Source organism: Numenius arquata, chromosome 11 (genome assembly GCF_964106895.1).
Source record: "Numenius arquata chromosome 11, bNumArq3.hap1.1, whole genome shotgun sequence".
In the NCBI taxonomy this organism is placed as follows: Eukaryota; Metazoa; Chordata; class Aves; order Charadriiformes; family Scolopacidae; genus Numenius; species Numenius arquata.
The window spans coordinates 23,127,460-23,153,876 of NC_133586.1; the positions used below are offsets into that span (position 1 = coordinate 23,127,460).

General features: G+C 53.9%; 1 protein-coding gene across 4 annotated transcripts in view; it reads left to right on the plus strand.

Annotated features, from left to right (window-relative positions):
* The window catches only part of CPEB1 (cytoplasmic polyadenylation element binding protein 1), a 40,386-nt gene extending 14,263 nt beyond the window's left edge, over nucleotides 1-26,123 (plus strand). The window contains exons 3-12 of one of the 4 annotated variants that reach the window (XM_074155648.1): nucleotides 1,244-1,432; nucleotides 17,291-17,517; nucleotides 19,088-19,337; nucleotides 19,640-19,753; nucleotides 19,865-19,969; nucleotides 20,964-21,082; nucleotides 22,255-22,453; nucleotides 24,769-24,863; nucleotides 25,127-25,207; nucleotides 26,013-26,123. In XM_074155648.1, coding sequence (XP_074011749.1) covers nucleotides 1,244-1,432; nucleotides 17,291-17,517; nucleotides 19,088-19,337; nucleotides 19,640-19,753; nucleotides 19,865-19,969; nucleotides 20,964-21,082; nucleotides 22,255-22,453; nucleotides 24,769-24,863; nucleotides 25,127-25,207; nucleotides 26,013-26,123 — 1,490 coding nt within the window. Of the gene's footprint in view, nucleotides 1-1,240; nucleotides 1,433-17,290; nucleotides 17,518-19,087; nucleotides 19,338-19,639; nucleotides 19,754-19,864; nucleotides 19,970-20,963; nucleotides 21,083-22,254; nucleotides 22,454-24,768; nucleotides 24,864-25,126; nucleotides 25,208-26,012 lie in introns of those variants that run through there. The other 3 variants (XM_074155649.1, XM_074155652.1, XM_074155651.1) reach the window with 3 other exon arrangements.
* Nucleotides 26,124-26,417: the final 294 nt, after the last annotated feature.

Sequence of the window (26,417 nt, forward strand, 5' to 3'; positions counted from 1 at the left end):
GGAGCCACTGCAGTGCCCTGCTGAAGAGCCGGGAGTGGTGTGTGCGAGGTGTACATCTGATGGCACAGTGGGAGGGTGTGGGGGCAGGGGGAGGAGGAGGAGGAGCAGGCAGCTGCTGCTGCTCGGGAGCTGGCTTATAAATGCCCTCTGACTCAGATTTCGGGTAACACAGCTGAGCATCTTGTGGTTTCATCAGCCCCCAGATCCCCGCATTAAACTGGAATTCTCAGACTATGAACCTGCTGCGTTTCCTTAGGCTGTTGGCACAGGCTTAAACCCAGGCAAGAATCCGGCATCTCCAGTACTGTAGGCTTGTGAACACCCTGCAGGGGAGGGGAGGGCTGGGAAAAAGGGGGGGGACCAGGCGGGCAGAAGGTAAACAGGCCATGAAAAATTCCTGATGTGAAATGGGTCCTGTGCTCTGGCTGCTCCTCTTCTCCCTGTACCATTTTCCATGTGCCCACTCGGGCCAGACCTGGGATAATGAGGCTTCTCTCTGGCTGGCGGGGGGGGGCTGAAGGTTATCCTTGTTACTGGATGGTAAACAATGCGGAGTCAGTGAGGCACAGTGGCCAAGCTGAACCAAATAGATTATGCTAGCAGAATTGCGAAGCTTTGCATTGGGCTCTGAATTGGAGCCAGCAGCTGGAGCCTGTCCAGGACTAAAGTGTTTTTGGGTTTTGTGGGTGGAGGGAGGCGGGGACAGGAGAGCTCTGGGTAGCACTAAAACTAACTGCTCTGTCGCTGCTGCTGTCGTCGTTGCTGGGGGGATTTGCTGCCTTGAGCCTGTTGTCTGCTGTGCCGTGGAGCCCTGCTTTTGTGCTGCCCGCCTCCCTCGATTACCGGAGCTGTGCCTCTCCTCCCCGCTGCCGGCTTGTCTTTCGGGGGAATCTTTATCCTTTCTTCTTACCTTTTATTTTGTAAAAGCTGATGCAGTTCTCTTGCATGGCTGAGTGACGTCACTGTCAGCACAGTAAGCATCAGCAGCCTGGTCACATGCTGACCCAGTCAGTAATGCAGACGGGATAGGAAGGTGGAGGGGCTCAGGGGGGTGGGGGGCTGTTTTCTGGACATATGGTAGCCCTCCCTTTTGGGGTGCAACTGCTAGTTGCCGAAGCTGTGGCTTCAGAGTGGCACGAGACCTGGCTCAGGGCTTAACGCTTTGGAAAACTCCTTCTTTAAAAAGAAAAAAAAAAAAGCAGCCCTGAACTCTCAAGCTTCTGTTTGTTCTCAATCTGAGCAGACTTCCAGGACTCTGAAGAAGCAGTGGCAAGCAGCATGCTTTTCCCCACGTCCACGCAAGAGTCTTCCCGTGGCCTCCCAGACACCAACGATCTGTGCCTTGGCCTGCAATCCCTCAACCTGACAGGGTGGGACAGACCCTGGAGCACCCAGGACTCTGATGCTGCAGCGCAAACCAGCACACAGTCCGGTGAGTCTGCTGACACACACAGCAACAGTTGTTGTATTCCTTTTATTTTTGGCCGTTTCAAAGCGAAAGCAGAGCCATTTGTTTGTGTGAGGGGGTGCTGATTGTTACTGATGGGGGGCTTCTTGACCCGTGATGTTTGTGTAATGTGGTGGATGAGTTGGGGAGGCTGTGACTGGCTGTGCCACAGACCCCTCTGCTCTGCTGTCAGTTCACTGCAGACAAGAAGTGCCCAGGCTTATAGGTTTTTTGCTCTGTAATGTTGGTGGAGGAGGAGGAATAACCTCGCCAAGAGAGGAGAAATCCTCTCCCTGCCTTTGGAGGGAGTGGGTGGGGGGTGTGGTGTCAGGAGGGCTAAACACGCTGGGTGGGAGTGAAGCTCAACTTCGCTCCGGCAGCCTGAGAAGATCCCTGGTGGCAGGTAGCTCTGCAGGCAGGGGTGCACGTGCTTGCAGAGGAACCCCCCCGCCTTGCCCAACTGCCAAAGTCTAGGCAGCACCACTGGTTCCTCTGCTCCGGCAGTGTTACCCGCTGAACTCTGCCTGCGGGGTGTGGTAGGTACAGCCGGCACTCGGCTGACAACTTCAGCCTGCAGCTCGCAGGCTGGGAGGAAGACTTGGAGGGATCCTTCCTCCACTCCCACGTTCAACTAGAAATAGCGGTCTGCTCTTAGCAGTGGGCTGGAGGAGATGCGGTGGAATGGCTTCTTGCTTTTAACTCTTTTGGTCCAGCGCAAACCTACGTGATCAGCAGGGTGTGGGCTTGCAGCCACGCACTGCTGGCTGGCTTGCCCTTCCCCCTCGATCCTCTCCAGTCTGGTTTTGCAGCTGGGATCGGATAGGGGAGTCTTTGGGGTTGCTGGGTGCTTTCCCCAGAGTGATGCAGGGTTCAGTTAACTCTTCCAGAGGCATCAGCCTTCTCTGTGAAATTGCAGGAGGAGAAAGCAGTGCTGCATGCACAAACTTAACGCATCTCCTCAGCCTGGTGACAGAGCAGGGGAGTAAAATGGAGGCAAGAGTTCACCTCCCAGCCTTTGAGGGCTGTAAAAAAAAAAAAACCAAAACAAAAAAAAAAACAGTTTCACAAATGGTGGTGTGTTCGTTCATGTATCAGTCCATGGAAAGATCTAGTGCTTTGGCAGAGTTTGTACAAGTTCAGCCTGGTTGCTACAGAAACTCATCCCTTTATAGCAGCACACTGCTGCTTTGTTAAAAGGGTAGTGCATCTCTGCACAGACTTGGGTGACACAGGAGGCCCCAGGCGTAAAGTTGGTGCTGACAGGAATGTAGATAGCTTCTGGGGTGGCCTGGGCAGTGCAATTTGCCCACATAGATGTTTGGGGGGGCAAAGGAGTGCTGTTGACCACCTCTGTCCAGGGGATGCTGCCCTCGAGATAGGGAGAGCTTCTGGGACGCAGCCTGGAGTGTTGCTGAATGGGTCATAAAACAAACAAAAACCCACTTGTGGGGTAGCAGAGTTTGAAACGACAGCTTCATCACTGCAGCTCACTCGAGTTTCTACAGCCGATTTCCGCAGGACATAGCGTGCAGGTTTGTGTGTGAGCCCTAGTGCTTGGGGTCTGCTTGCAGTCAGGCTGCAGTAGCTTTATTAAGCCTTGCTGTGCTCCAGCACATGGTCCTATGGGCTTCCCCTAATGAACCAGGAAATACCACACACTTGGTACCTGTCCTCCTTTCGTCTGAGTTGAAACCTTGCTGAGGTTGGAGGGAAACCTTGAAGGAGGAGAGAGAAATGGAAGTTAATAGTGTGCGGTGGCCCGCATGGGTGCCTCAGAGCTATGCACAGAGCCCCTGATAGTTGCTAGCAGAATATGGGGCACTGAATCAGTGTTATAGGACCTTTAATGTAAAGAGCACACTTAAAGCTGGAACATCTGTGCTGAAGGGTTCTGCTGCTGCTGACAACCACAACACCCGGGGCTCAGCACGTAATGGCACTGCAGAACAAGGTCTGTCGCACACCCAGGTGGCTGGTCTGTGTGGATGTCCCAGCCCCACCTGATCTGCTGTAGCTGTCTCCAGTTGCTCTTTTGGCCGGCTTCCTGCCAGGCTGTCTTGGCAGCGGCAGGGATGTCTCTGCAGCGCTCCAGCAGGCAGGCGAGCAGCCCTCGCACCAGCCTTGGCACCTCCCAGGTTGGGTGGTGGGGCCGAGTGGACTCAGGGATTGCTGTCGGGGTAATGGAGCTTCTGGTTTCAAGAGGGATACTCATTTGGAGATGATTTGAAGGTGCTCCGGTGACCTCCCTGCTAGTGAAGGGTATATCTGGTGTCGGGTGCCCCCACTGATTGCAGTGCGTGGTGCTGGAGCTCCTGCCTGCCGCAGTGGCCCTGGGAAGAACAGCAGGAAGGATCTAACCCCGGGTACAGCCCTGGGCTCGGGTGATCTGCACTCAGTGGGTGTTTGTGACAACTCATGGTAACGGCTGCTGGGACATGGCACCCAATACTGGCTGAGGGGCCTGTTCCCTCAGTTCTCACTTCTGGTATTCCCCTTGGTATGTGAAGGGGTGGGATTTAGGCATAAAACCCAACTCAAATGCAGCTGTGCTGCTTCTACAGAGGAGCCTCAGGCCTGCAGAGGCTGTGTGGAGAGTCTGGGGGTGTATAGATGGGGGTGTTGTGGTCTTGTGACTGCATTCTCCCTCTCAATCCCACCTTCCTGTTCCAGGTGTGCAGGAGCTGGGTCAGGAGAGCACCTTGGCCTGGGCTGCCCTTGCTCTTCTGCTCCAAGAGTGGTGGGGATGGCGTATGCCAGCTGGAGAAGTGTAAGGCTGGTGTCTGTGCACAGCTGTTGTACTGCTTCAGCCTGCCCATGCCTCCCACCTCTGCAGAGCCTCAGCGCTTTCCCCTTCCTAAGGGCCCTGGAGTGGTAATGTGGAGGCTCCTTGGGAGGGGAGATCTTGTAGTTCAGGAGCATCTTCTGCAAAGCTGTGAAACGCTCCTCTCTGGGTGGCAGAGGAGTGCTCCTCTATCTGAAAGCTGTACGGATCTGAGGCGTTGGCAGATACTGATGCCTCCAGGTGGCCATCTGTGCTGTGGTGGAAAGAAGAATGGTGTGGAGAGAATGCTGCTGTATGTCCTCATGCCCAGCACTGAGCCCTAGGAGGTTGCAGCTGGCCTGGCCCCAAGGGGGGGTCTATATCAGGGTGTCCTGAGGCTGCATCACTGCAGGGCTGTCTCTAGGGGCTGGGGAGGGCTGGTGCTGCCAAGCAGAGCTGTTGTGACGCTGGCGCCCTAGCATTTGGAAGGTTCCAGCAGTGACTCAGCTGTACGGACCCACGGGGAGGTGTCTGGAAGGGTGGAAATGCAAAAAAACCTAACAATCAGGCTAAAAATATTGCTGATATCCCCTGCAGTGCCTGCGCTTGAGTACTGATGAGCTGGGACCTCCTCTCCTGTCTGCGTAGTCCCTGGCAGTGCGGAGCTCTCAGCCTTGGAAGGACCTTTGCCTGCAAACCCTCCTGGTGTCACCTTGCACTCCCAGAGTGGTGTCACCATGCAGCTTGGTGCAGTGTGATCAGGTGCCTGCCACCAGCCAGGGCTGTGCTGGAGGAGGCCAGAGAGCCACGGGGCCGGCTTGTATGCTCCAGTCCTGCCTATGTAGCCCTTTTCACAGGGCTGCTGAACCCCTTGTGCCCAGACAAGATTATTTGCAATGTGTTTTCCTTCTGGGCCCAGCACTGTAACACACTGGGGAAGTGTCCTTAGCCCGTGAGTGTGCCACATGGGCTGCCGGCCCCTGGAGCTGGTGTCTGGAGAGAGCCTCTCTGGGCAGGTGGCTGCTGCAGGCTGGAGCCACCTGTGTCTATTGGCTGTGGGATTGAACTGCTGTCTCACGGCAGGAAAGGCATCTCGAACCCGCTGCTGCCACTAGATCTGTCAGGTTGGAAATACTTCAGCAAGTCCCAGAAACCTGCTCTGTGGCCCGGGGAGGGGCTTTTGCAGGAAACTGGGCTTGACCACTTCCAGTCCTGCCATCCCCAGCTGTATTACTTGAGGCAGTGTTTCCCCTTCTTTAAAGTATCCTCATAGTAGGCAGTCCCTTTTATCAAGCCCTTCCAGTTCATCCCTCTGCAGGGGCAAGGAGGGGTTAAAAGGGAGTGAGACAGAACTGCCCTTGATGGTATCCTTTACTGTCACTGCCCTATTCTTCAAGGAGCACAAGCAAATGGGGTCTCGATCCAGTTTTTGCCTGAAGAACGGGTGACGGCAATACATGAGCAGATCTTTGTGCAGATTTTTGGGTCTCCCTGGCTGTTTTTCAGCCTGTGTGCCAGCTGCTTGGTCTGGCTGGTCTGTCTTGCCCTACATCGGGAGGCTGAGGCTAACCGTATGTGGGACAGGCAGACTTGTCCACTGGGAAATCATCCTAAAACCAGTCTGTTAACACTAAGTTTGCAATGCTAACCTGCAAGGGCGTTTTCAGAAGGATAAGCTTCTCTGGAGAGGATGTTGACCTCTCTAGGTGAACTCTTCCTGATGGTGTCAGGTGAACCACCTTGCTGTATCTGCCTCTCCGCTTGGTGTGTGACTCTAAAGCTGCTTGTACAGCAACAGATGGGAGCTTCATCTTGGATCTGCACTGGAGGCTGCAGCTCCAGCCTCATCCATGCCCTCTCTGTGCTGGCTGCTGTCGTCTCATTCTCTAGCCACAAGGTTACAGCTCCAGTCGCCCTAGTGCTGGGGAAACGGCTTGTGGGAGAGAAGCACTGCTGGATCTTTCCAGCTCTTGGTTCTCCTACTTCCCACAGCAACTTCTTCCTGCAGTAAGCTTGAACATGCTGATTAACTGTAGTTGCTTAAAATCTGCTAGGCTAGAACTGCAGGCAATCTGTTGTGCGTAGCCTGACAGATAGCGAGGCCCTTGCGTACAAATCACTCTGAAGTCTTCAAGGCAAAACAGTGTCTCTGAAGGATGAAAGAAAGGACCTCTTGCATAGAGGAAGCATGGTTGTTGTCGTGGACTTCTAGCCTTTCTTCAGGATAACAGCAGGAGGGACTGTTTTCAGGCTGTCCTCAGAAAATGCTATCTGTGGGGTGGCAGGCACCTGAGAACCCCCAAGTGAGAGCTCCTAATCAGTTTGGGAGTGACTGTTGCTGGATTATACTTATTAGCAATCGCTGGCCTTCCTCGAGCAGTTGTTCTGAGTGTTCGGCTGCAGAGCTTGGGGTAGACCTTGGAGGGGCAGAGGATTTGGGTGAGGGAAGTCCCCTGGATCTCTCTGGCTGTTTAATTTGCTGCCGGACTAACCTGTGCTGAGCATGGTGCCAGGTGCCTCCCCCTTGTGCCCCTCCACATCTGGGTCTCCCCCTGCTCTTTTGCTTAATGTCCTTTGGACAAGTGGCTTCAGAAGACAGTCGCTGCTTAGGTGTGGCCTCAACTTCTGCATATCTTGCTTGGCTGCATGAAAATCCTTCTCCTTGTGCTAGATGGAGGTTTCTGAGGCTCAGTCTGATAGAAGAGTTCAGCATCTGGATAACTCTGTGTTGTTACCACAGTATCTAAGAAGGATTTTTTTCTGCCCTCTAGTGAAAGGGGAGCTTTGGGTCCAGGGAGTGAGCACTTCACCCTGAGTGAGACTCACTTCATCTGCAGCCTCACTCAGATTTAAGCCCAAGTCTCCCTAGAAAACTCAGTAAAAGATTTGTTTTTACAGCTGATGGTGTGGCTGTTTGTGCTAGAGCAAGGAGGCCAGGCCACCTTTTTGCTGGCCTTGGACCGGCATCCAATACAGGCAAACGGGTAACCAAAGGCGTGGTGGTGGGTGGTGATCCTGAATTCCCATGTTCTCAGTGTCCTTCATTGCCTGGAAGGGAAGATGGGCTTTCCCAGCAGCTGTGCCTTAAGCCTTGGTCCTTGTGGAGCAGCCTGTCTGCTCTCCAGGGTTTAGTGGATGCACAAATGTGGTGGTGGTGCCACCGGTGTGGAGGTTAATTATAATATCACTGTAAGGGAACAAAGCTGGAAGCTGGCTTGACTTGCATGGTCTCCTGTGTGGTGGTTGTACCTGAGATGGCCTCGCTAAAAGCTTGGCCTGTCCTGTCTTGGCTCTTGTAGGGCTTTTCTGAGGACGCAGTTGGTGTGGGTGCTTAATGGGCACTTGTTTCTTGAGCATGTTTCAGTAAGGGCTGCTGACACTCTGTGGGCCCATTTTTCTCAACTGCTGGCCAGACCTGTGAAGCAGAAAGGAAGGAGTACTTAAATGCTGCAGACTGCTCATGTGGCAGCAGTATTTGATCCTTAACAGAATAAAATATATATCAAATAAGTAAAACAAGCATCAAAACTCTGTTTGCAATTGATTCCTAATGGAAGTTGCTCTTAATCCACCTCTTAAAGCTTCCATTTGAGCATCTTCTCCTAAACAGATTTATTTTTGTTTGCGCTGATGCTGTAAAATAGAAGATGCAAATAGATGAGTAACTGGAACAGGAATCTAACCAGCATCTCTGCTTGTTTCCAGCTAGTGCTGAAGTGGGTCAGGGCAGCCTCCAGTCTTGTGCTGGAGGCCGCTTGCGGGAGCAGGCACGCACCCCCCAAAACCCTCCCTTTGACTTCTGTCAGGGAAGGATGTTTCATTGCGGCCTCTGGAGCAGCCCTGAGGGGCTGTTGCTGCTGCCTGTGTGCTCTTTGGGGGTAACAGTGGAAAAGTGTGGGTGCAAGGAAGGCACAGACCTCGCGGGCATCTGATCCTGCTCAAAACTGTTGGAGGTGCAGTGATGAAAATGCTTCAGGACTGGCAGATCCCCATCCTTCATAGCTGTGCTGTTGGTGTGCATAAATACATCGGGCTTATAGAGCTTGCTTATAAGCTTTTTGACTCAAGTTGTAGTCTGGAGCATGTGCCTCTTGGCTGGCTCCTGCAGTGAGCCTTAACAAGCATGTTCCCTTCTGAGGAGACCATTGGAGCCGCTGTTTGGTGTCTCTGAGCTGCCCCGGGCAACTCGGAGTTTTGTCTCTCTGTCCTGTTGTGATTGATACCGGAGGTAGCGGTGGGGTGGTTTAAGTGTGTGCAAGCTCTGGCCTGGGGTGAAATTCATACCTAAAATTGTGCTGGTCAAATGAGGGATGGGGCGGGTAGGTTTTCCTCTAAACAGCAGATGCAATGCTTGCTGGCTGGGCAGAGCAGACATGAAAGGCTTTTTCTGCTGCATCTTCATCAGCAGTAATATGGTAGCTCTCTAGAAGAGGCCCTGAATGTGATTTTTGTCTCAGTGCCTTCATTACAAACTCCACAGAGCGTGCAGGTCTGTGTTCTTCCACCTGGAGCTGGGCAGGGGAGCTGCCTGGACTTCCCCACGGCTTTTGGAGCTGCTCTCCCAGTGTGCTGGGGCTGCCTGGAGTGGAAGGTAGGACCCATTCCCACCTCTGGGTTCATCTGCTCCTGCCTGAGACTTGCGTTTGTCCCTGGTGCTGCCTATAGTGTCCTGCTCTGATAACCAGGCTCCCTGTGGTGTTGCGGGATGACCTGTCATTGCAGTGACACTGGGGGCAAGCCCAGTGAGCCGGCAGGGAGTGTTTGGCCTGTTGGTTCAGCTGAAATCCCTCCATCTGACTTACCATGCGGTGACTGCGGTAGGGAGTGCTGTCAGAGGGCATTGCAGACCCTCTGCGGAGCTCTTGACAGGTTGTCTTTTTAAAGTGATAGGGTAATTCAGGTTGGAAGGGACCTCTTGAGGTTATCTAGCCTCCTGCTCAAAGCAGGATAGAAAAGGTGAGAGTCTGTCTCTTCTCCCAGGTAACAGGTGATAGGACAAGAGGAAATGGCCTCAAGTGGCACCAGGGGAGGTTTAGGATGGATATTAGGAAAAGCTTTTTACATTGAAAGGGTCATTAAGTGTTGGAAGAGGCTGCCCAGGGAAGTGGTGGAGTTGCCATCCCTGGAGGTACTTAAAAGATGAGTAGATGTGGTGCTTAGAGATATGGTTTAGTGATGGGTTTTGTCAGTGTTGGGTTGATGGTTGGACTCCATGATCTGAAAGGTCCCTCCCAACCTTGACAATCCTGTGATTCTATGGAAAGCTGCTGGAGTATGGGAAAGCTGCTGGAGGGTGGCAAAAGTAACACAGTCCAGGAGGGCCTGAAGAAACCAACTCCCTGGGCTGTGTCAGTGCCCCCTGTTTAAATGGACACCTCCACTGAGCTGGTTCTGAAATTATCTGCATCCAAAAGGTGCCCTGGTCCTTGAGCTATCACAGCACAGATGCTGCACGGTGCTATCATGGGGCTGAATTAACAGCCCCCCCAGGGGTGTGGGCTGAGGACAGGGGCCACCGGGCAGGGCGTCTATCTCCAGGCGGTGCCGCATCTTCTGTCTCAGCACTTCGTAGCCACGTCTCTGGGCTTTCTCGCCTTGTGCATGCTCCCTTTGGTGCTGGCAAAACAGCTGAATCACAGGTGATGCCTGTGCTCCTGCCAGCTCAGAGCTGCCCTCAGACACAGTGACAGCCCAGCTTCCTTCCTTGTCCCTCTGGCTTGTTTTCTTTCCAAGAGCACAGAGGGAAGGAAGGGAGGAAACAAAAGCTGTGATGGTGTGCAGACCTGGAAACTAACTGGGAACCTGCAGGTATCACTGGTGATACTGAGTGTGCCAATCTGGTGAGGAAATCTGTGGCTTTATGCCAGCTGAATGCCTTAGTGAGGCTTGTGTGCCATTTCTCAAATAAGCTTTAGTCCCAGATGCAATCTTGTCTTTTTTTTTTTTAAGTTTTTCCTTCGCTGCGGCTCACTGCCTTGCCCAGAGGGGTACGGCCAGCAGCCTGCTCCCCTCCAGCCTCCCTCTAAGGAACATACCCTCGAAAGGAGCTATCCCAATGGACTCGACACCCTGCAGGCTGCAGTGAAAATGAGTCAGTCTCATCCTTGTTAGCACATAAAGTAACACACATTGCGGAGTTTGCACCCTGGATGTTGCAGCAGGATAATTGTGAGGAGTTTGGTACTTAAATATAGAAGTGTTTGTTCTTGAGGCTTGCAAAGCTGAAGCTTGTTGTGCAGAATTTGACCTGAATATGTTGGCTTTTAAATCTCTCCGGGAGTGATACATGCTAAACCCTGCTGTATTTCAATGTTCTGATCTTTTTAAAGACAAAGGCAGTTGTGGCAGTCTGCTTAGTGAACGCAATTGCCTGCGCACTTCTAATCCGGAGCTGTGTTTTAGCTGTCTTTACTGATCTTTATATTTACCTTGGGCATCTGTTTTCCCTTCCCAGAAACACAGCAGTAAATTCCCTGCCTCGGGAAGCAGTGAGGCTCGTTGTCAGCCAGGTCCCGCTCTCTGGGTGCGGGAGGAGGACGGGTGCTCTCAGATGTTAATGCAATAAACTGCTCCGTGTTGCTAGTGCTGCTGCTTCCATTTTTCAGGGCATGCCGGGGAAGTGACTTACCATGTTGGTGCCAGAACCAAGAATAGACCTCAGGTGTCCTGATGCTAATTCTGTGGTTCGGCTGTGGGATCAGGCTGCCTTTTTTTTTTTTTTATTCCCCTGACCCCTTCTTAGAAAACCAGAAATAGCTGCCCGAATATCCTCGGTTCTTCTTTGCCCCAAATGAAGACTGCCAGGGCAGAGGTTCCTCTTTAGTAGTTCAGGAACAAAAAGGCCTGTGCTGTAATTCTTATTTAGGTGGTGGTTGCTGCTGATTTGATCACATCTGCAGTTCTTGGAGTTGCTTTTCTTAAACACTGGCAGTTGGTTCAGGGTGATAGAGACTTCTGTTGTGATGTACAGCTTCGGGAAGTGTTGCACGCATCTGACTTGAGATGGCTTTTCTCATAGCAGCAGGGACTTTCTCCAATGGAGTAATGGGAGTATAATCAAATCGGGAGGATCTGAGCTGGACAAGACCTCTGGAGGTATTGAAGGATGAGAAAGCCCTAAGGATGGAGATCCTTTCCACCTCTCCAGGCCCTGTCCCATGCAAGCTCCACTTAAGAGGAAGACATTTTTGAGCCACTTCATTGTGCTGCAGCTTTTCCCTGTTTCTTTGGGCACCTGTAAGAGCCCAGCTGTTCCTTGTAGCTCCCTATTAAGGAGTGAATAGAGGTTGGAAATCCAACACTTACCTTTCCTGTGTCATGCAGAGCCTGTTCCCTTACTGTGTGCTGCAGCCCCACAACTGTCACCACAGCTTCTGCTGGGCTTGGTTCAGTTGGTGTCCCCTGTGCTGCAGGTGTGCTGGCTCCTGGCAGGCAGCATGAGGTCCCACAGCTGCAGGCCTGAAGTGCTAGAACTTCACTTAGATTAGTCTGGAGTATTGCTTTCCCCTTCCTCTGTGGCCGTGGTTTTGAGCAGCTTGGTGCTGGTGTGGGATGGAGGGGGAAAACTCGCTGTGGCAGCCTGTCTGGCTGAGTTGCTGCTGTAACTACAGCGACATTAACTGTGGCTGTAGGAGGTGGTTAAGGTGCCCGTTTGCCTTTCAGACATGCAAATGTTTCTCTTGCCACAAAGCTGCTCAGTGTCTGTAGGAGGTGCTGCTTTTTGGCTGACTAAAACATTCAGCCAGCTCCCACCCCACCAGGGCAGAGTCTGACTGGGCGGTAAAAACTGCAGACGAGCTGTTTTTCTGGAACTGCAGCAGGCTATTGTTTGGGACATCAGCTTTTTTTTTTATTATTTCTTTACAAGCTTATTTGATGAATGACAAAAGAAACTGCACTGTGTTCAGTCTCCAGGGCCTTGGTCATCCTGCTTCCTTCCTTTGCCACCCTGCCCCAAATGTCACACAGCTCTGCAGCCCCTGGGTACAGCAGGTGTCACTGAGTGGAAGCAGTAGCGCGGTGGCACTGAAACCCGTCTCTTCTGACCTTAGTAAGAGCTTTTGTATCAGTCTCTTCACCCCTGCCTCTGCAAGGAGATGGGAGCAGAAGGGCAGACTTTCAGTGTAAGTAGTAGCTGCTGGATAAAGGGGAGGTCTTGACAGTTTGCCGTCTCTCCTGTGCTGAGTAGCTTCTCTCAGGAGATTGAAATGTCCCTCTCTCTAACTTTGCTGGTGGTGCCAGCCAGCAGAAGTGACCCTCTGAAGGCCTCAGTGTCATATACCTGCTCAGACAAGTCCTGGTGCCTTCTAAATAGGCTGTTTTCCAGCCCTGCAGTGAGCTTTTGAAGGCTGGAATGCATCTTCAGAGCGTGACTTCAAAAGAAGCGTGTGCATGTTGCTAATCTAGCGCTTGGTGCCTCTGCCAAATGTGGTGTGGAACTGCCTGCGCGTTCAGCATGCAGGTGCCAGACTTTTCTGGGAGTTGAAGAACCTGGGGCCTGGCACGTTGTTTCACTCCGTGGGAGTTCCTTGTGGGCCCGGATGCAGTTACATGTGCTGTTGGGCGAGTGAAGAGGCTGTGATGCGAGTCGCCCTAGGGCAAGTGATGGTTTCCTCCATGGGGAAGCTTCTACTGATGTTCTTGCTGTGGGGAAAGGCCTTGAGCAGAAAGACCTGGACAGCTGTAAGGTGAGAGGCTTTTTTGCGCAAGTTTCCAGATAACTTGACATGGCAAGGAGTGAAGAGCATCAATGCTATGCTGCTCTGTTCTGCTTATGTGCTGTTGGCTGCTTCTGCTGAGTGGTCTTCTGCAGACCCACGCTAAAGCAGAACTACTTGTTCAGAGGACAGCTTGAAGACTGCAAAGCTTTTTGTCCTCTCTAGCTGTCAGGAATAAATTCAGAGGATGCTCTGTGGGTAGTGTCCTGCTTATCTTAAGGTCTTATTCAAGGCATGAAAAGTCCTTTGTCATCAGCATGGTGGTAAAGTGGTTTATTTACCCAGAGCCCTTCCCTGAGCTGCCAGCCTTGGTAAGCCTGGCTCCTTAGGGCTCATCTTTACACCCATCTCTTATAAAATGGGCTTGGTCAAAGCTACTAGGAAGGTCTAATTCTTAAATGGTTGTAAATTATAGTAAGCAGGGAAGAAAGTGCTTCAAGGTCCTGAGCAGGTGCTGGAAATCTTAAAGTTGCGAGTCTGACGGGCACATGGCAGAACAAAAGCTGTTCTGAGGCTGGTTGGGTGTTGCGCGTCTCACTGTTGGGGCACCTTTCCCAAGGTGAGTGCTGTGAATCACAGCTGGTGCTCATGGAGTGATGTGTCTGAGACAGGGTAAGTTCATGTTAAATGTAGTAGCTCAGTAGCTGGTAACTGGGTTTAAAAGACGATTTGGGGTCTATAGGACAGAGTTGGCATAAAGAGTTGTAACAAGCCACCCTCTTGGGTGCAATGGGTCCAAGATGCTTGCACGTGCTCCTGCTGGTATCTTTAGGGGCCCCAGGATGATGCAGGAATTAAGAGGACGTATTGCAGCAGCAGCATCCCGACAGCATTTACTAGGGAAAGCTCAACTCAGGAGGAGGAGTGGTTCATAAAACGCTTGTTCTCTAGAGAGTGACCTGAGCGATCTGGACGAGTGCCACGCTGGTATCGAGACTGCTCCACAGAGCTCTTAAATCTGTCAGGGTTTGGCTGACGTGCTCAAAGATGGAGCATGCTGGCTCCAAATCCAGTCGTTAAAGCTGCAGCAGTGAGTCAAAAGTCAGAGCTGACTTTCTATTAAAAGCTACCATTTTTGCTGTCCCCTGCAAAGGAGCGTTGGCATGTGCCTCTCTTCCAGCTCCGAGTGGAGGCAGGAAAAGTTCCAGAAGCTCTCTGCAGACTGCCGTGCTCTGGGCAGCGGGGCTGCTGTGTGTGAGCAGATGAATGGGGACTGTGTTGAGCCTTCAGTTAAAATTTTCCCTGTAGATGTGCAAAATGCTTAGTTGTTTCCATTTAGGGGTGGGGTTTTTTTTTCATAGTCTGGGTAGTTGCCTGATGTTTGCTGTTTTCACTTCAGGATCTTCAGGGATGTTCTTGACACCAGAAATTGCTGATGCATCTTGCATTGGAAATGCTTCTCTTCTGCAAGCTGCCCACCTGGGAGGTGGGGGAGAGAGGGCCAACTTCCCTGGTTTTATTGAGTGGCCACGATGACTTGAGAGCTTTTTTTTCAGGTAGGCAGCCTTTGTCAGGCTCTTGTGCCCCATCCCTCAGGAAGGGGGCTCAGTGGGTTAAGGTAGGGAACTAGGGCAGGATGCTTCTGGGCTGGGGCGGTGAGAAGTAAGATCTGATCCCTTATGCTGGTGTTTCCTAGGCTACCTGCGAAGACTGGCTTCAGGGGACACAGCCTGATCGCTAGGCAAGCACGGAGGAGCAAAGGCCAAGCTTTTCCTCCTGATGTCCCCGTTAGTGGGTGTAGGTACTGTGTGAAGCTGAGTCAGACCCACGGGGGTGATGCAGGGTCTCCCGCAAGCTCAGTGTAACCAGGCGCTGCCTGCGCAGACCTGTCAAAGCTTCTGGAGTGGATGAAATCTGTCTGCATTAACAGCAGGATGTCAGCGCTTCCAGGATGAGAGGTTAGGAGCGGGTCAGTCATAGCCGGCAGGATTTTGCTCGGTGGTAGGTGTTGAAACTCAGATGCCCAGACAGCAGATCCCTTGAAAGGCCAGTAATCCTGCTACTCGAATGCACTCATACTGGCCTTACTGGTTTTCTAGCTGTGATGAGAGCTAAGCAATCCTGGGAGCAAATGTGTAAGCAGTGGCTGTAGCAAGCCAGAGATGAGGGTGAAATAAATGGGGCAGGGCAGCTGGATCCTTTGGGAGCTCCTGATGAGCCCCTGAGCCCTTGCTGATGCATCCCAAATGGAGTTCTGGCCCCCCATCTCTGATAACCAAGAGATGAGGTGCAGGATGGTGTTGCCTGGCAGCAATCTGCGTGGCATTTGCTGCTCCAGGTCTCTAGGAGGTCTGAGGAGGAGGACATCAGTGCTGGAGTGTGTGTTGGTGGTGAGGCTTGGGCTATGGGAATCGGCTGCTTTTGCTTTGACTCTTGTACTGTTTAGTGACTAATCAGATTTTTTGAGCCTGTTTAACAAATTCAGCTGTCTCCCTTGAACAATACGCTGGCTGTATTTTTAAACATGTCACGTGGCTTCAGAGAAGTCGGCAAACCAGCGTAGTGCGGCTCGGCTGGGCTGGGAGATGCTCTGCCCTGCGCTGTGACTCTTAGGGAGCAGCCTCCTCCCTGACTCCAGCTGTCTGTGGCAGCTTCCCCTGGCTTCCTACTGCTGCTGGCAGGGCTGCTGCTGCCCCTCCACCGCTGCCCAGGGTGAGTACTGCTGGGCCGGCGAGGGTTTTGGCTGTGGGGCTGGGTTTAAGCGCAGGTGCTGCTGTTGGGGAGAGACAAGCAGATACTCGGGGGGCAGGAGGTCCCTTTCCAAGTGCAGTCAAAGGTGAGTTTGTAGTCCTGTGCCGCAGACCAAATGGATCTGCACATTTGTTTGATCTGAGCAACATTTGTTTCTGGGGGAAACAAATATGGGGAGATGCTGTGGCTGTTGCTGACAGCTCCTGCAGAGCAGTTCTGCCTCGGGTTGAGGTAGATTCTTCGAGTAAAGGACCCACCTGTACCTGTCTGGGTATTTTGGTGGTGTTTTGAGTTATCTCACTCTAGTGTGAGGCTAAAGATGCCAGCTCCCTGGCCAGTATGCTGTGAGTCACGCTGCTTGGGGCATCCTGCTTCGGCCACACTTGGCAGATTTCTCTGGTGTTGACACCAAGCGGATACTGGTGTCTGACCAAAGCACTACCACCTCTTTGTGGTAGCATTTTTCTACTTGCCTGGTTTGGGCAGCGTTTTGGACTGTTAATCTGTACAAGAGCTATCTGAAAATCTGCATTAAAAACCTTGTGATCCTGGCTGGTTGAGATCAGGTGGGGCTGGAGGATATCAAGTGGATCCTAAACTTGCTTTGCTGAAAACTGAAAGCTTCGGGGCAAGCTGCCTTGTTTTGCAGCCTCTAAATAATTAAAACCATTTCTGAATGCTTTGCTCTTTTCGTTTGGTTTGGGGACACATTCAGCTTGCTGAGACTTGCTCCTTTTGAATAGAGCTGGCTGGTGTCATGCCCCTGTGGGATCCTGTGTGGCCGAGCCTGCCCTGCTTCCCCTTTCCTTCTGGGTGGCAGCTGGACCCACACCGCTGACCCATGGAGTGGGATGGGACTTTCATGACCCCTTGGTGGCCTGGTGCTCTGCTTGGGGGGAGGGCAGCTCTGTTAGGGAGGAATCTGCTTGCCTGGATTCTCCTCGGTGGGAGGAAAAATCTGCTGCCGTGCGAGGGAAGCAGTCTGGCGCGTACTCGCCTGTCGGCTCTCGAGCAAAGGCCTGACCAGACAGGCTTGTTGTGAACACGTAGCAGGGATGGTGCTCGCTGCTGACAGTGAAGCGTCTCCTCTCTTAGTGGGCCAGACTGGCACATTGCTGGGTGCCCATAGCCAGCTCCTGTCAGGGCTGATGGGTGTGGTGTCCCACCTCCCAGCCTGCAAATGGGCCAGCCTGGCCACAGGCGTGCGCTCAGTCTGTGCCCTCCATGGCTAAAATTGTGTGGGTAGCTGCCCCCCACCCCTCCCCAGGTCCCAGCTTTCTCTAGCACAAGCAGCAAGAAATGCCAGTGTGAGGGCATGGACCTGTCTGGGAGCATCTGAGGTCCATAACTGGGGGTCTCCAATTCTGCTTCCAGGTAAGGTGGGATCTCCTGGCTGATCACAGCCTTGGGAGGGCGACCCACCCTCCTGTCAGTCAGCCACACCAGGCTGCTGCTGGTTCCAGCTGTGCAGCAACTGCCCTGGAACTGATGGCAAACAGTGCGCAGCCCTTCCTGAGTGGTGCAGAGGTTGGTGCCTGCCAAACGTGCCACCTCCTGGACGAGCCATTTGTGGGCTGATGGGAGCCCAGTACCCTCCTGGGCCTCTGCCACAAGAGCCAGGAGGGAAGGAGGTGCGTCATGCTGCAGCACTGACAGGCTCTTTCTCTGTTGCAGTTCTCGGCATGCTGAGTAACCCTCTTGGGAACGTCCTGGGGAGGCCCCCGCTGGGTTTCCTGCCTCTAGACCCCATTGGTTCAGACCTCTCAGAAAAGTTTTCCACGCCGACACTGAGGAGCTCCCGCCTGGATTCCCGCTCCCTCCTGGACTCCCGCTCCAGCAGCCCCTCGGATTCAGACACCAGTGGGTTCAGCTCGGGCTCCGACCACCTCTCAGACTTGATTGTAAGTTTGGGTCCTTTCATGTGCTGCATGGTTCCTGGTGTCTTGGTGCATTTCGGGGGAGCACAGGAGAGCTGTGGGGGGGCTGCAAGCTGTAGCCCAGGAAGGAAAGGGAGTGCTGGAAGGATCTGTGATGCCCACACTGACACAGCATGGCTCTGCAGCCCAGGGTTTGGAAGAAGGACTGCTGATGCATTCTTCCTTCAGAACAGACTAGCACTATCCTTATATTTATTTTTTCCTTCTAAATAATGTTTTGGCCTTTGACTTTGTGCTTGCAGCCCTAATAGATTAAGTAGCTCCCAGAGGGATCTGAGTCCTTGAGCTGGTGTGTGGCAGGAGGCTGTCTGTGCCCTGATCCCAGCAGGGAGGAGGTTGATCAGCACAACTGCCTCCATGCTCCAGCCAGGCCTTCCCAGGAGCTCCTGGCTGCCTTTCATTGCCCTTCCCCTTTGCTGACTGCACTTCTCCATCTCAGGGCTGTTTCTTCTAGAACAAACTGGGTCTAGCCTGCTCCCATTCCCTAAAGCACAGCTAAATTTGGAAGCCAGCAAGCAAGGCGAGTGTCTGTCGTGCTGACCCAGTCTGCGCCACAAGGTCTGTGTCACAGCACGAGCAGGAGCTCTGGTTGCCAGCAGGGCAGCTCTGCAGGTGCTGCTCCCTGGCTTGTCTGCAGGACCTGAGGCTAAAGCCAAAGCTGAGCTGCTCCTGGCTCTGCCGTGGCCTTGACCTCCATGTTGGGATGGGGATGAAGGATGCAGTTGGCTCGATGTGGAGCTGATTCTCCTGTGCTCCATCCTGGGGAACGGGATGGTGCTGTATGTGGCTGCAGCGCCCAGGGTGCTGGTGATGGCAGGCAGTGAGGGGTTGGCAGGGCTTTGTGCCAGCCCTGTTCCTGAAGGTCAGGTCTTCCCCAGCATGGCCTTGGTGTGGGCGGCTGTGCCGCAGCAGAGTGTGGCTGGATCTGCAGAGCGGCTGGCGCTCAATAAGCTGTGAAATGTCTCGCATCCCTGCTGTTCTATTAATCCGTGTGTTTTTTGTGGCATGTTTGTTTTTTTTACTCCTTCCACCCTGGGAGAGACATGTTAAACCTGTGAGCAGTGGGGTCTGTGGCCGGCTGAGCCCTCACCCTGGTCAGGCAGGTCTGTGGAGGGCAGGAGCCACCTCTCTGCCTGCACCCAGCTCCTGGGTGCTGCCAGAGGGACCCAAAGCAAAACATGAGGCTACTGGGGTGGTTGGTGTTCCCTGGGGGTGGCAAACGTCCTTGAGGCTGTGCAGGCTTTGTGGTCTGCCATCCTGCTTAATGATACCCGCTGCTGCTAACTGGGCTTACGTTCAGAGGGAAGTGGCTGTAGGAGGCAGACCTTTCCCAGGAAAACTGTGGTCCCATCAGACTGCTGGGATAGGTGAGGTTGCTGCTTTCCTACCTCTACCACACCTCAGAGGGTCTCAGGAGGTCACCGAGAGTCCCTTCGGCTGTGGGTGAAGGCAGGGCCCCGGTGTGATGCATGACCTCCAAGTATTACGAGCTCCTACTTGAAAGGTGGGTTTTAATGCGGACTTTCTCTTGCAGTCAAGCCTTCGCATCTCCCCGCCTCTGCCCTTCCTGCCCCTCAGTGCAGTGTCAAGAGACTCCCTAAAGATGGGTGTCGGGTCCCGGCTAGATCAAGACCAAGCTGCCCCGGCTGCAGTCACTTCCTCCTCAGCCAGTGCATCGAAAAGATGGCCTGGAGCATCTGCATGGCCTTCCTGGGATCTCCTGGACTCTCCAGAGGACCCCTTCAGTATCGAAAGAGAAGCCAGGCTTCACAGGCAAGCAGCAGGTAAGTTGGATGGTGGGTCTCAGCAGGCTTCAGTGTGTGGTGATGGTCCTGTGCTTCTGGGAGGGAACGCAGGTGGCCTCTGTGCAGATAACGTGGCTGGACATGAGTTTGCAGCAGATCAGACCTTTTTCCATGCACAAGCCTGACTCTGGGTCTGCCTCCTGGCAGAAAAGCAGGCAGGATGTACAGACACCTGCCTGTCGCTGCTGCTGAACCTGTAGTTATGGAATATGGGATTTTCCTGGAAACACAGGGGAGAGCGGGAAGTGAAAGGTCTTGTACTGAATGTTTGCTTGTCCCAGCTATGAATGAAGCCACCTGCACCTGGAGCGGGCAGCTGCCTCCTCGACACTACAAGAACCCCACCTACTCCTGCAAAGTGTTCCTGGGAGGAGTCCCCTGGGACATTACGGAAGGTGAGCAGCCCCCGTCCGGCCCCGTGCTGAGCCCTTGGATTTCATCAGGAGGTTGTAGGATAAAGCTTTTTGTTGGGGGGGAGGCACTGACTTTTCTCCTTCTGTCTGTAGCTGGACTGATCAACACCTTCCGTGCTTTTGGCTCACTGAGTGTGGAGTGGCCTGGTAAGGATGGCAAACACCCACGCTGCCCTCCCAAAGGTAATATGCCTAAAGGTAATAGCGACACGGTAGGGTTACTCTTTTCCCATGCTATGTTACAGCACGGATGCTGGGCTGGTACGGCTGCATGCTGGTGACTGGATGGTACACACCACCCTAGGGTAAATGTCCTGCTCTCACAGGGGTCAGCACCGGGGGCGCAGAACTGTCACCTCTAACCTAGTGTCCCCACCCGTCCCTAGCAGGAGCCTAGGTTGGGGGGCAATCCTCTCTGGTGCTTCTGGAGCCCCACGTGGGGCTGTCTTGCTGTGGGCATCGGCCGCTGGTCCCCACTGCCAGCACCCAAGTCACAGCACTCTTGGCATAAAGCTCATGTGGTGAATCCCAGTGTGTGTCCAGGTGAGCTGTGGGGACTGGTGAGCAAGTAGCTCCTGTGGTGTAATCCTGGCTCAAGCAGCTGGGCTGATGTATTGTGGAAGCAGTAATGAGTTTTGGGCTTAGGAGTGACCAGTTTGTAGGCTTGGTGGTGCCTGGTGGCCTCCTTCAGTGACCAGAGCACCACAAGGTACAGAGTGTTGGCACTGATGGAAGTGACTTCAAAGCCTTGAACTTCTGTTTCTGGGCCAAAACATCCTAAATGAGAAGCAAAGTCTGTTTTCCTGCAGGCCATGCTGTGACCAGGCTGGTGGGTGCCCACTTGTCATGTCTAGATGTGGCTTTGTGCGTGGGGGACAGTGGCCCAGATGGCACTGGGTGTGGGTGAACCTGTCCCTGATGGCCAGGCAGCCCGTGCTGGGCTGAGTTTGGGCTTTTCCCCAGCCTGGCCAGTCTCTGTGTCACAGGTGGATCTCCCACATCAAGTCTGCTGGGGCAGGCGCTGCAGATCCCTGCCCTCCCCTGGAAGGGGCTGGGGACAGTGAAGGACATGTAGTGCAGATACTTTGGGTGGCATCTGAGAGCGACTTTTTGAGGGTGTCTGCAAACTGGGATGATCTGGTTTTATGCTGCTACAATTCTAACGGCTGTTTCTTTCCTTTTGCCTCTAAAGGATACGTCTACCTGGTGTTTGAGTCGGAGAAATCTGTGCGTGCTCTGCTCCAGGCATGTTCCCAGAACCTCAGTGAATACTACTTCAAGATGTCCAGCCGCAGGATGCGCTGCAAAGAGGTGAGTGGACCCATGAAGGCCCTGCAGGTGACAGCAGGGGGTGCTGATGGGATCCTTGGAGGATCCTTAGGGTGCACAGAGTTTCTCTGCTCCAGGGCTGAAGCAGAGCAGCAGAAGCCAAACTGGCCCTTGGCCATCTGTAATTGACGTGTTCCTGCAGTGGGGTCAGACACAAGCGAGGAGGGCAGTGTCAGATCAGTGTTTGTGTCCTTTGCAACAGCTCATGTCAGGAATTGTCACCTGGAGCTCCTGGATCTGTTGGAGACCCTGACTTCATGAGGCCGAGCAGCTTCAGTTACCTGGAAAAGCAGCGCAGGAACAGGGGTTTTACTGCTTCCTGCTTCGTGCGGTGTCACACCTTTGCTTGTGGGGACAGGCTGTGATCCCTTTGGTGCTTTATTAGATCTCATTCACTCGCAGAACGAATGGCTTTGATGCTTACCACAGGCAGATACTTTGGATCCGTAGCTGTAACTGCAGCTCTCCCCAGCGCAGCCTTGGCTGGCTGGACCTGTGCTCTGGAGCTGGAAGGTGCTGGGGGCTGTCAGAGGCTCAGGTTGGCCTCCCAGTGAAGGAGGACCTTAACTATAGATCAGTTATAACTGTGAGTTTGGACTTAAAGAATTGAGATTTGGCTCTCTATCTAGATGGGTGCAAACTAATTGCACTCCACACAGCTCTCCTGGTGCCTGGCTTCTGGCAGTGCTTTCAGCCCTGGATCGGCTGTCTTGCAGATGGAAGCTTCTGTGGCAATTGGCAGTGGGTGGGTTGTTCCATTGATCTCCTCCAACAACAGGCCTCTGTGCAGGGAGGCATCTGATGGGGCTGTAAACGTAGGTGCAGGCAGTAAGTGAAATCCACTCATGCATGGATTGGCCCTGAGGGACCAGTGGTTTGGGTTCCAGCTTGTCTGGAAGCAGAGCGGTGTGGCTGTTGGTTTTGTCCCCTTGAACAGGCCTGTGGGCTCTCCTGAGGTGTCTGGAGCAAGGCTGGAGCTCCAGAGCTGTAGTGCCCTGGACACAGACCCTGACTTAACAATAACAAAGTGACGTTTCCAGCTTGGGGGTAAAATCTGATCTGGGATGGCTTCTGCTGTCAGCTGAGGCACTGTGGAGCAGTGCAGCCTGTGGCTTTGGAGGCCCTTGGCTGACCTGACCTGTGTGTGGTTTCAGGTGCAGGTGATCCCATGGGTGCTGGCAGACAGTAACTTCGTGCGCAGCCCATCGCAGCGGCTTGATCCCAGCAAGACAGTGTTTGTGGGGGCTCTGCATGGGATGCTGAATGCCGAGGCCTTGGCAGCCGTCATGTGTGACCTGTTTGGAGGGGTGATCTACGCTGGCATCGACACGGACAAGCACAAGTATCCTATTGGTAAGTGTCACTTGCAGTGTGCTCTGAGGAGGCTGCAGCAGTGTCCCTGGCTTGGTCCCTCGGGTCCCTCCCTTCCCTTGGGAAGATGGCCCGGGATACCTTGGGCAGGGCCAGCAGAGCCAACATTCCTGGGAAGGTTCTAGGTCATTCCAGAGCAGCTTGAGGTTTTAAATATCTCTTTAGGCATTGCTGAAGGGTTTTCTGCCCTTGTTCAGTGCTGTTAATGGTCAGTAGATGCTGCTTGTCCATCCCCAGAGCAGACATGGCTCTGGGTCTTGCCACAGTTCCTGCTGCCTGTCAGGGCAAACTCAGGCTCACTGGCTGCTGGTCCATCCTGGTGGAGAGGTGGTAGCATAGGTGGGGAGGCTTCCCAGAGTCTCCTGACTGGGTCTACTGGGGAGTGACATGTCCACCTCTGCTCAGGGCATCAACCTGCCTAGGGTCAGAGGTGCTGGGAGTGAGTGTGATGCTTAGACAGTGCTGCCCTCCTCTGCTGGGGCTGAAACCACAAACTGCTGCAGGCAGCAAGGACCTTCAGCTGCCTCCTGCTCTCATGAGGAGGGCTCCTGCCCCAAACCATGACCTGTGGGTCAGGTAGATCCACTGTGCTCTTGTAGGTGGAGAGTATGAAGCCTCTGAGATTCCACCTCCCAGACAAGGCTGTGTGTTTGAGAGGGACAGGTAACGCGTGCAACCCTCTCTCCATGCCCTGCTGAGACGGCCTCCCAAATGGGAATTGAGCACTTGCCACTCATGTCACAGGAGCTGAAACATGTCACAACAGTGTCCCCTGTACCTCTGTGGTGGCCTCATGGGGCAGGGAACAGCACTGAGGTTACTGGTCTGTGTGGAAGAACCCTACAGCTGAGGTCCAGCTGTACTTAAGAAGGGACCGTGAATTTCGTGTGTTGCCAGGCAGGAACAACATCAGAGTTTGGTGGCGCAGAGCTGTCTGCTGCTTGTCACTGTCCTTGGACAGCTTTCAGGCTGTGCTGGTCCAGGCTTGGTGCCCAATGCCTGGGTTTAGGACCTGCTCGTGTTACTGAAGTGGCCTTGGGGGGACAGTCCCAAAGGGTTGGGAATAGAAGTATGAGACTTTAAGCAAATTCTTAGTGTGACCAAAGATGAAGTCTTGCACCCCGGATTTGCCCCATGCTGGCGCTGTCAGCATGACCTTAAAACCTCCTGTGGCTTCATGCAGAGCCCAGATTGATTGCTCTGGCTCCCAACAGGAGACCTGCATTTCCACCCTTGAAGCTGTCTTAAAGAGTTACAGCAACATGAACTCCATTTTAATAACTAAACTGTAACCTGATTTTGTTTGGTGTTGATGAAGCATCTCCTGTGCTGAGATGCTGGCCCAGGCTTGCTTGGCTGCTGCCCCAGGCTGGGCAGAAGGTTCTTCAAGGGAAGATCACTGTGTCTAACCTGCTGAATTCAGCTGGTGGCGGCAGGGCGTGTGAGAAATCGATGTCTTAACTGTAGAGATGAGGAACTGCTTTTGAGACTTGCCCATCAGCAGAGACAGCCGTTGCCCAGACAGCTTTTGGACGGGGGGGGCATCCCATGGTGGAGTTGACCCTTTTGGAAGAGGAAGGATCCCCCTGGATGTGGCTGCAATCCCTGTAGACAGCGTAACCTCAAACCACATCCAGGTCCTCCAGCCCATGTTTGTGTGATGCTGAAGGAGAGGTGTTAGATGGGTTCTGGGTGACACTTAGCAGTGTGGTTGTCAGTGGTGAGCTGAGCTGTAGGGATCTGCCAGCATGCGGCATGGTCCTGCAACAGCTGCAGCTCCCCTTACACTGAAAAGAGAAACTCGTAGGTTGGAGCTTAACAAACCTTGGGAAGGAGTGGTGCAGGAGTGCCGCTGGCTAGTGGTGAAGCTGCAAAGCACGAGGCTCTGGGATGAGTGGGAGGCTCAAAACAAAAGCTGCTGAGCTGTCTCGGCACCGGCTTATTTCAGGTGCAGGCAAGGAGCCCCCACTGCCCTCAGCAGTGCCCTGGTAGCCTCCCTCCCTCTGCCTGGCTGCTGCTGGCTCTCCTGGGATTGCCACTGCCTGGAAGCTCACTCTTAACCAGCCTGGGGGCGTCCACAGAAGAGACTTTCTGCTCTCTGCTGCCTGCTGTGCTCCTGTTGCTGCCTGGGGAGGGAGGCGGGCAGGGCCACCAGGCCTTGGAGACCATCTCCCTGCAAAAGCTGCTTCCCTGCTGGGGCAAAAAGCTTCCCCCTGCCGGGGGCTGGCTCTCGGCCTCGCCCGGTTCCTCCCGTAGGTGCCAGGTGAGTCTAACGCGTGTGGCCTGGCTTCTTCCAGGGTCTGGCCGTGTCACCTTTAACAACCAGCGCAGCTACCTGAAGGCAGTCACAGCTGCGTTTGTGGAAATCAAAACCACCAAGTTTACTAAAAAGGTGAGTGGAGCTGCTGAGGGCGGCCCGGGGGAGCTGAATCTGGGGGTGATGGGTGGTTCTGCTGGGAGCACCACGACCCATGGAGCCTGCACTGTATCCTCCTCTGCTCCGTATCCCTGTGGAAGCAGAGAGAGGTGGTGAACTGCTGCTCTGCCGATGGGTTTGGGGTACACAGGGTAGTGTGTTGGTGCTGGTGGGGCAGCCCAGGGAGTGGCCAGTTGCCCCCGGCACTGCTCCGTGCCCACTGGCTGCTTCTCCTGCAGGTTCAGATCGACCCGTACCTGGAGGACTCCTTGTGCCAAGTCTGCAACACCCAGTCCGGCCCTTTCTTCTGCAGAGACCAGGTAAGGCTTTCTCCTGTTGGCTCTGCTTCTGCCTGCTGTACTCAGGGGAATTCCTCAAGGAGCAGCAGGATCTGCCCCTTTTAGTGTCTGGGGATGCCTGTTGTCCCTCGCCGTGTAGGGAGCATGAAGTGTTCCTGCCCTTATTTTGGAGGAGATGGAGCCCTCCTGGAGGCAAAGGCAGCTTCCACCCTGCCTGGAGCCAGGGGTGCTGCAGCTCTGCTGGTGCTGGAGCTTCCAGAGCACCAGGTCCTATTGTGGGGCAGCAGGCTGACCCTGAGGGGACACTGCCACTCTGCGACCCGTGACAAGCTGGGGTGCTGTCACCCTGCAGTGTGTCCTGGGGCTCCCCGAAACATTGGAGATGCTGAGTGACCTCTGCTCGCTGCGGGCAAAGGAGCTTGGCCATGGTCTGGTGGCTTCCTGCAGAGTCTGGGTGGGAGATGAGCAGCAGCAGGCTCTGCTCCACTGGGAGAGGTGGGAATGCAGCGAGTGGTGGCTGCTGTCCTTGTCCCTGCCCAGGTGAGGGGCAGAGGTGCCACAGCCCCTGCCTGCAGTTGACCCCAGGAGGCTACTTCTAGCCAGTGCCCAAATCCTGCTTTTTCTAATCTTTTCAAAAAAGGTGCCACGCTGGAAGCTCAGCACAAGGCACCCTCTGGCAGTGCTGCCGGAATTCCCTCCCTTCGCTTCATGGGGCTCAAAAGCAGGGAGGGAGGGGACGCTGCTTGGCCCACTGCCAGCGTTCCTTTGCCTGGCCTGGAAACCCGCTGCCCCACGGCATCACCTCTCTGCTCTCCCCGCCTCCTAGATCTGCTTCAAGTACTTCTGCCACTCCTGCTGGCACTGGCAGCACTCCATGGAGGTCCTGCGTCACCACCGCCCGCTGATGCGCAACCAGAAGAACAAAGACTCCAGCTAAAGCAGCCACCGAGGCTCCGGGGGCTACCGTGGGCACAGGAGAAGAGTCCTTTTGTGAACCTACCAAGTGGGAGAGCGCACGAGCGTGCCTGCTGGTGCCAGACCCAGGCTGGGAACGCGCTTCCTGAGGACTAACGGGGGAAAAAAAAAAAAAAACAACAAAAAGAAAAAATCTTACATTCATGTTTGCACTTGCTGGTCTTTTTTTTTTGTTTCTGCACTAATGCACAGTGAATTTTGTTGGGTTTTGTTTGGGGGGTTTTTTTGAGGGGGGGGGAGCGCCCCTCAAGCAATT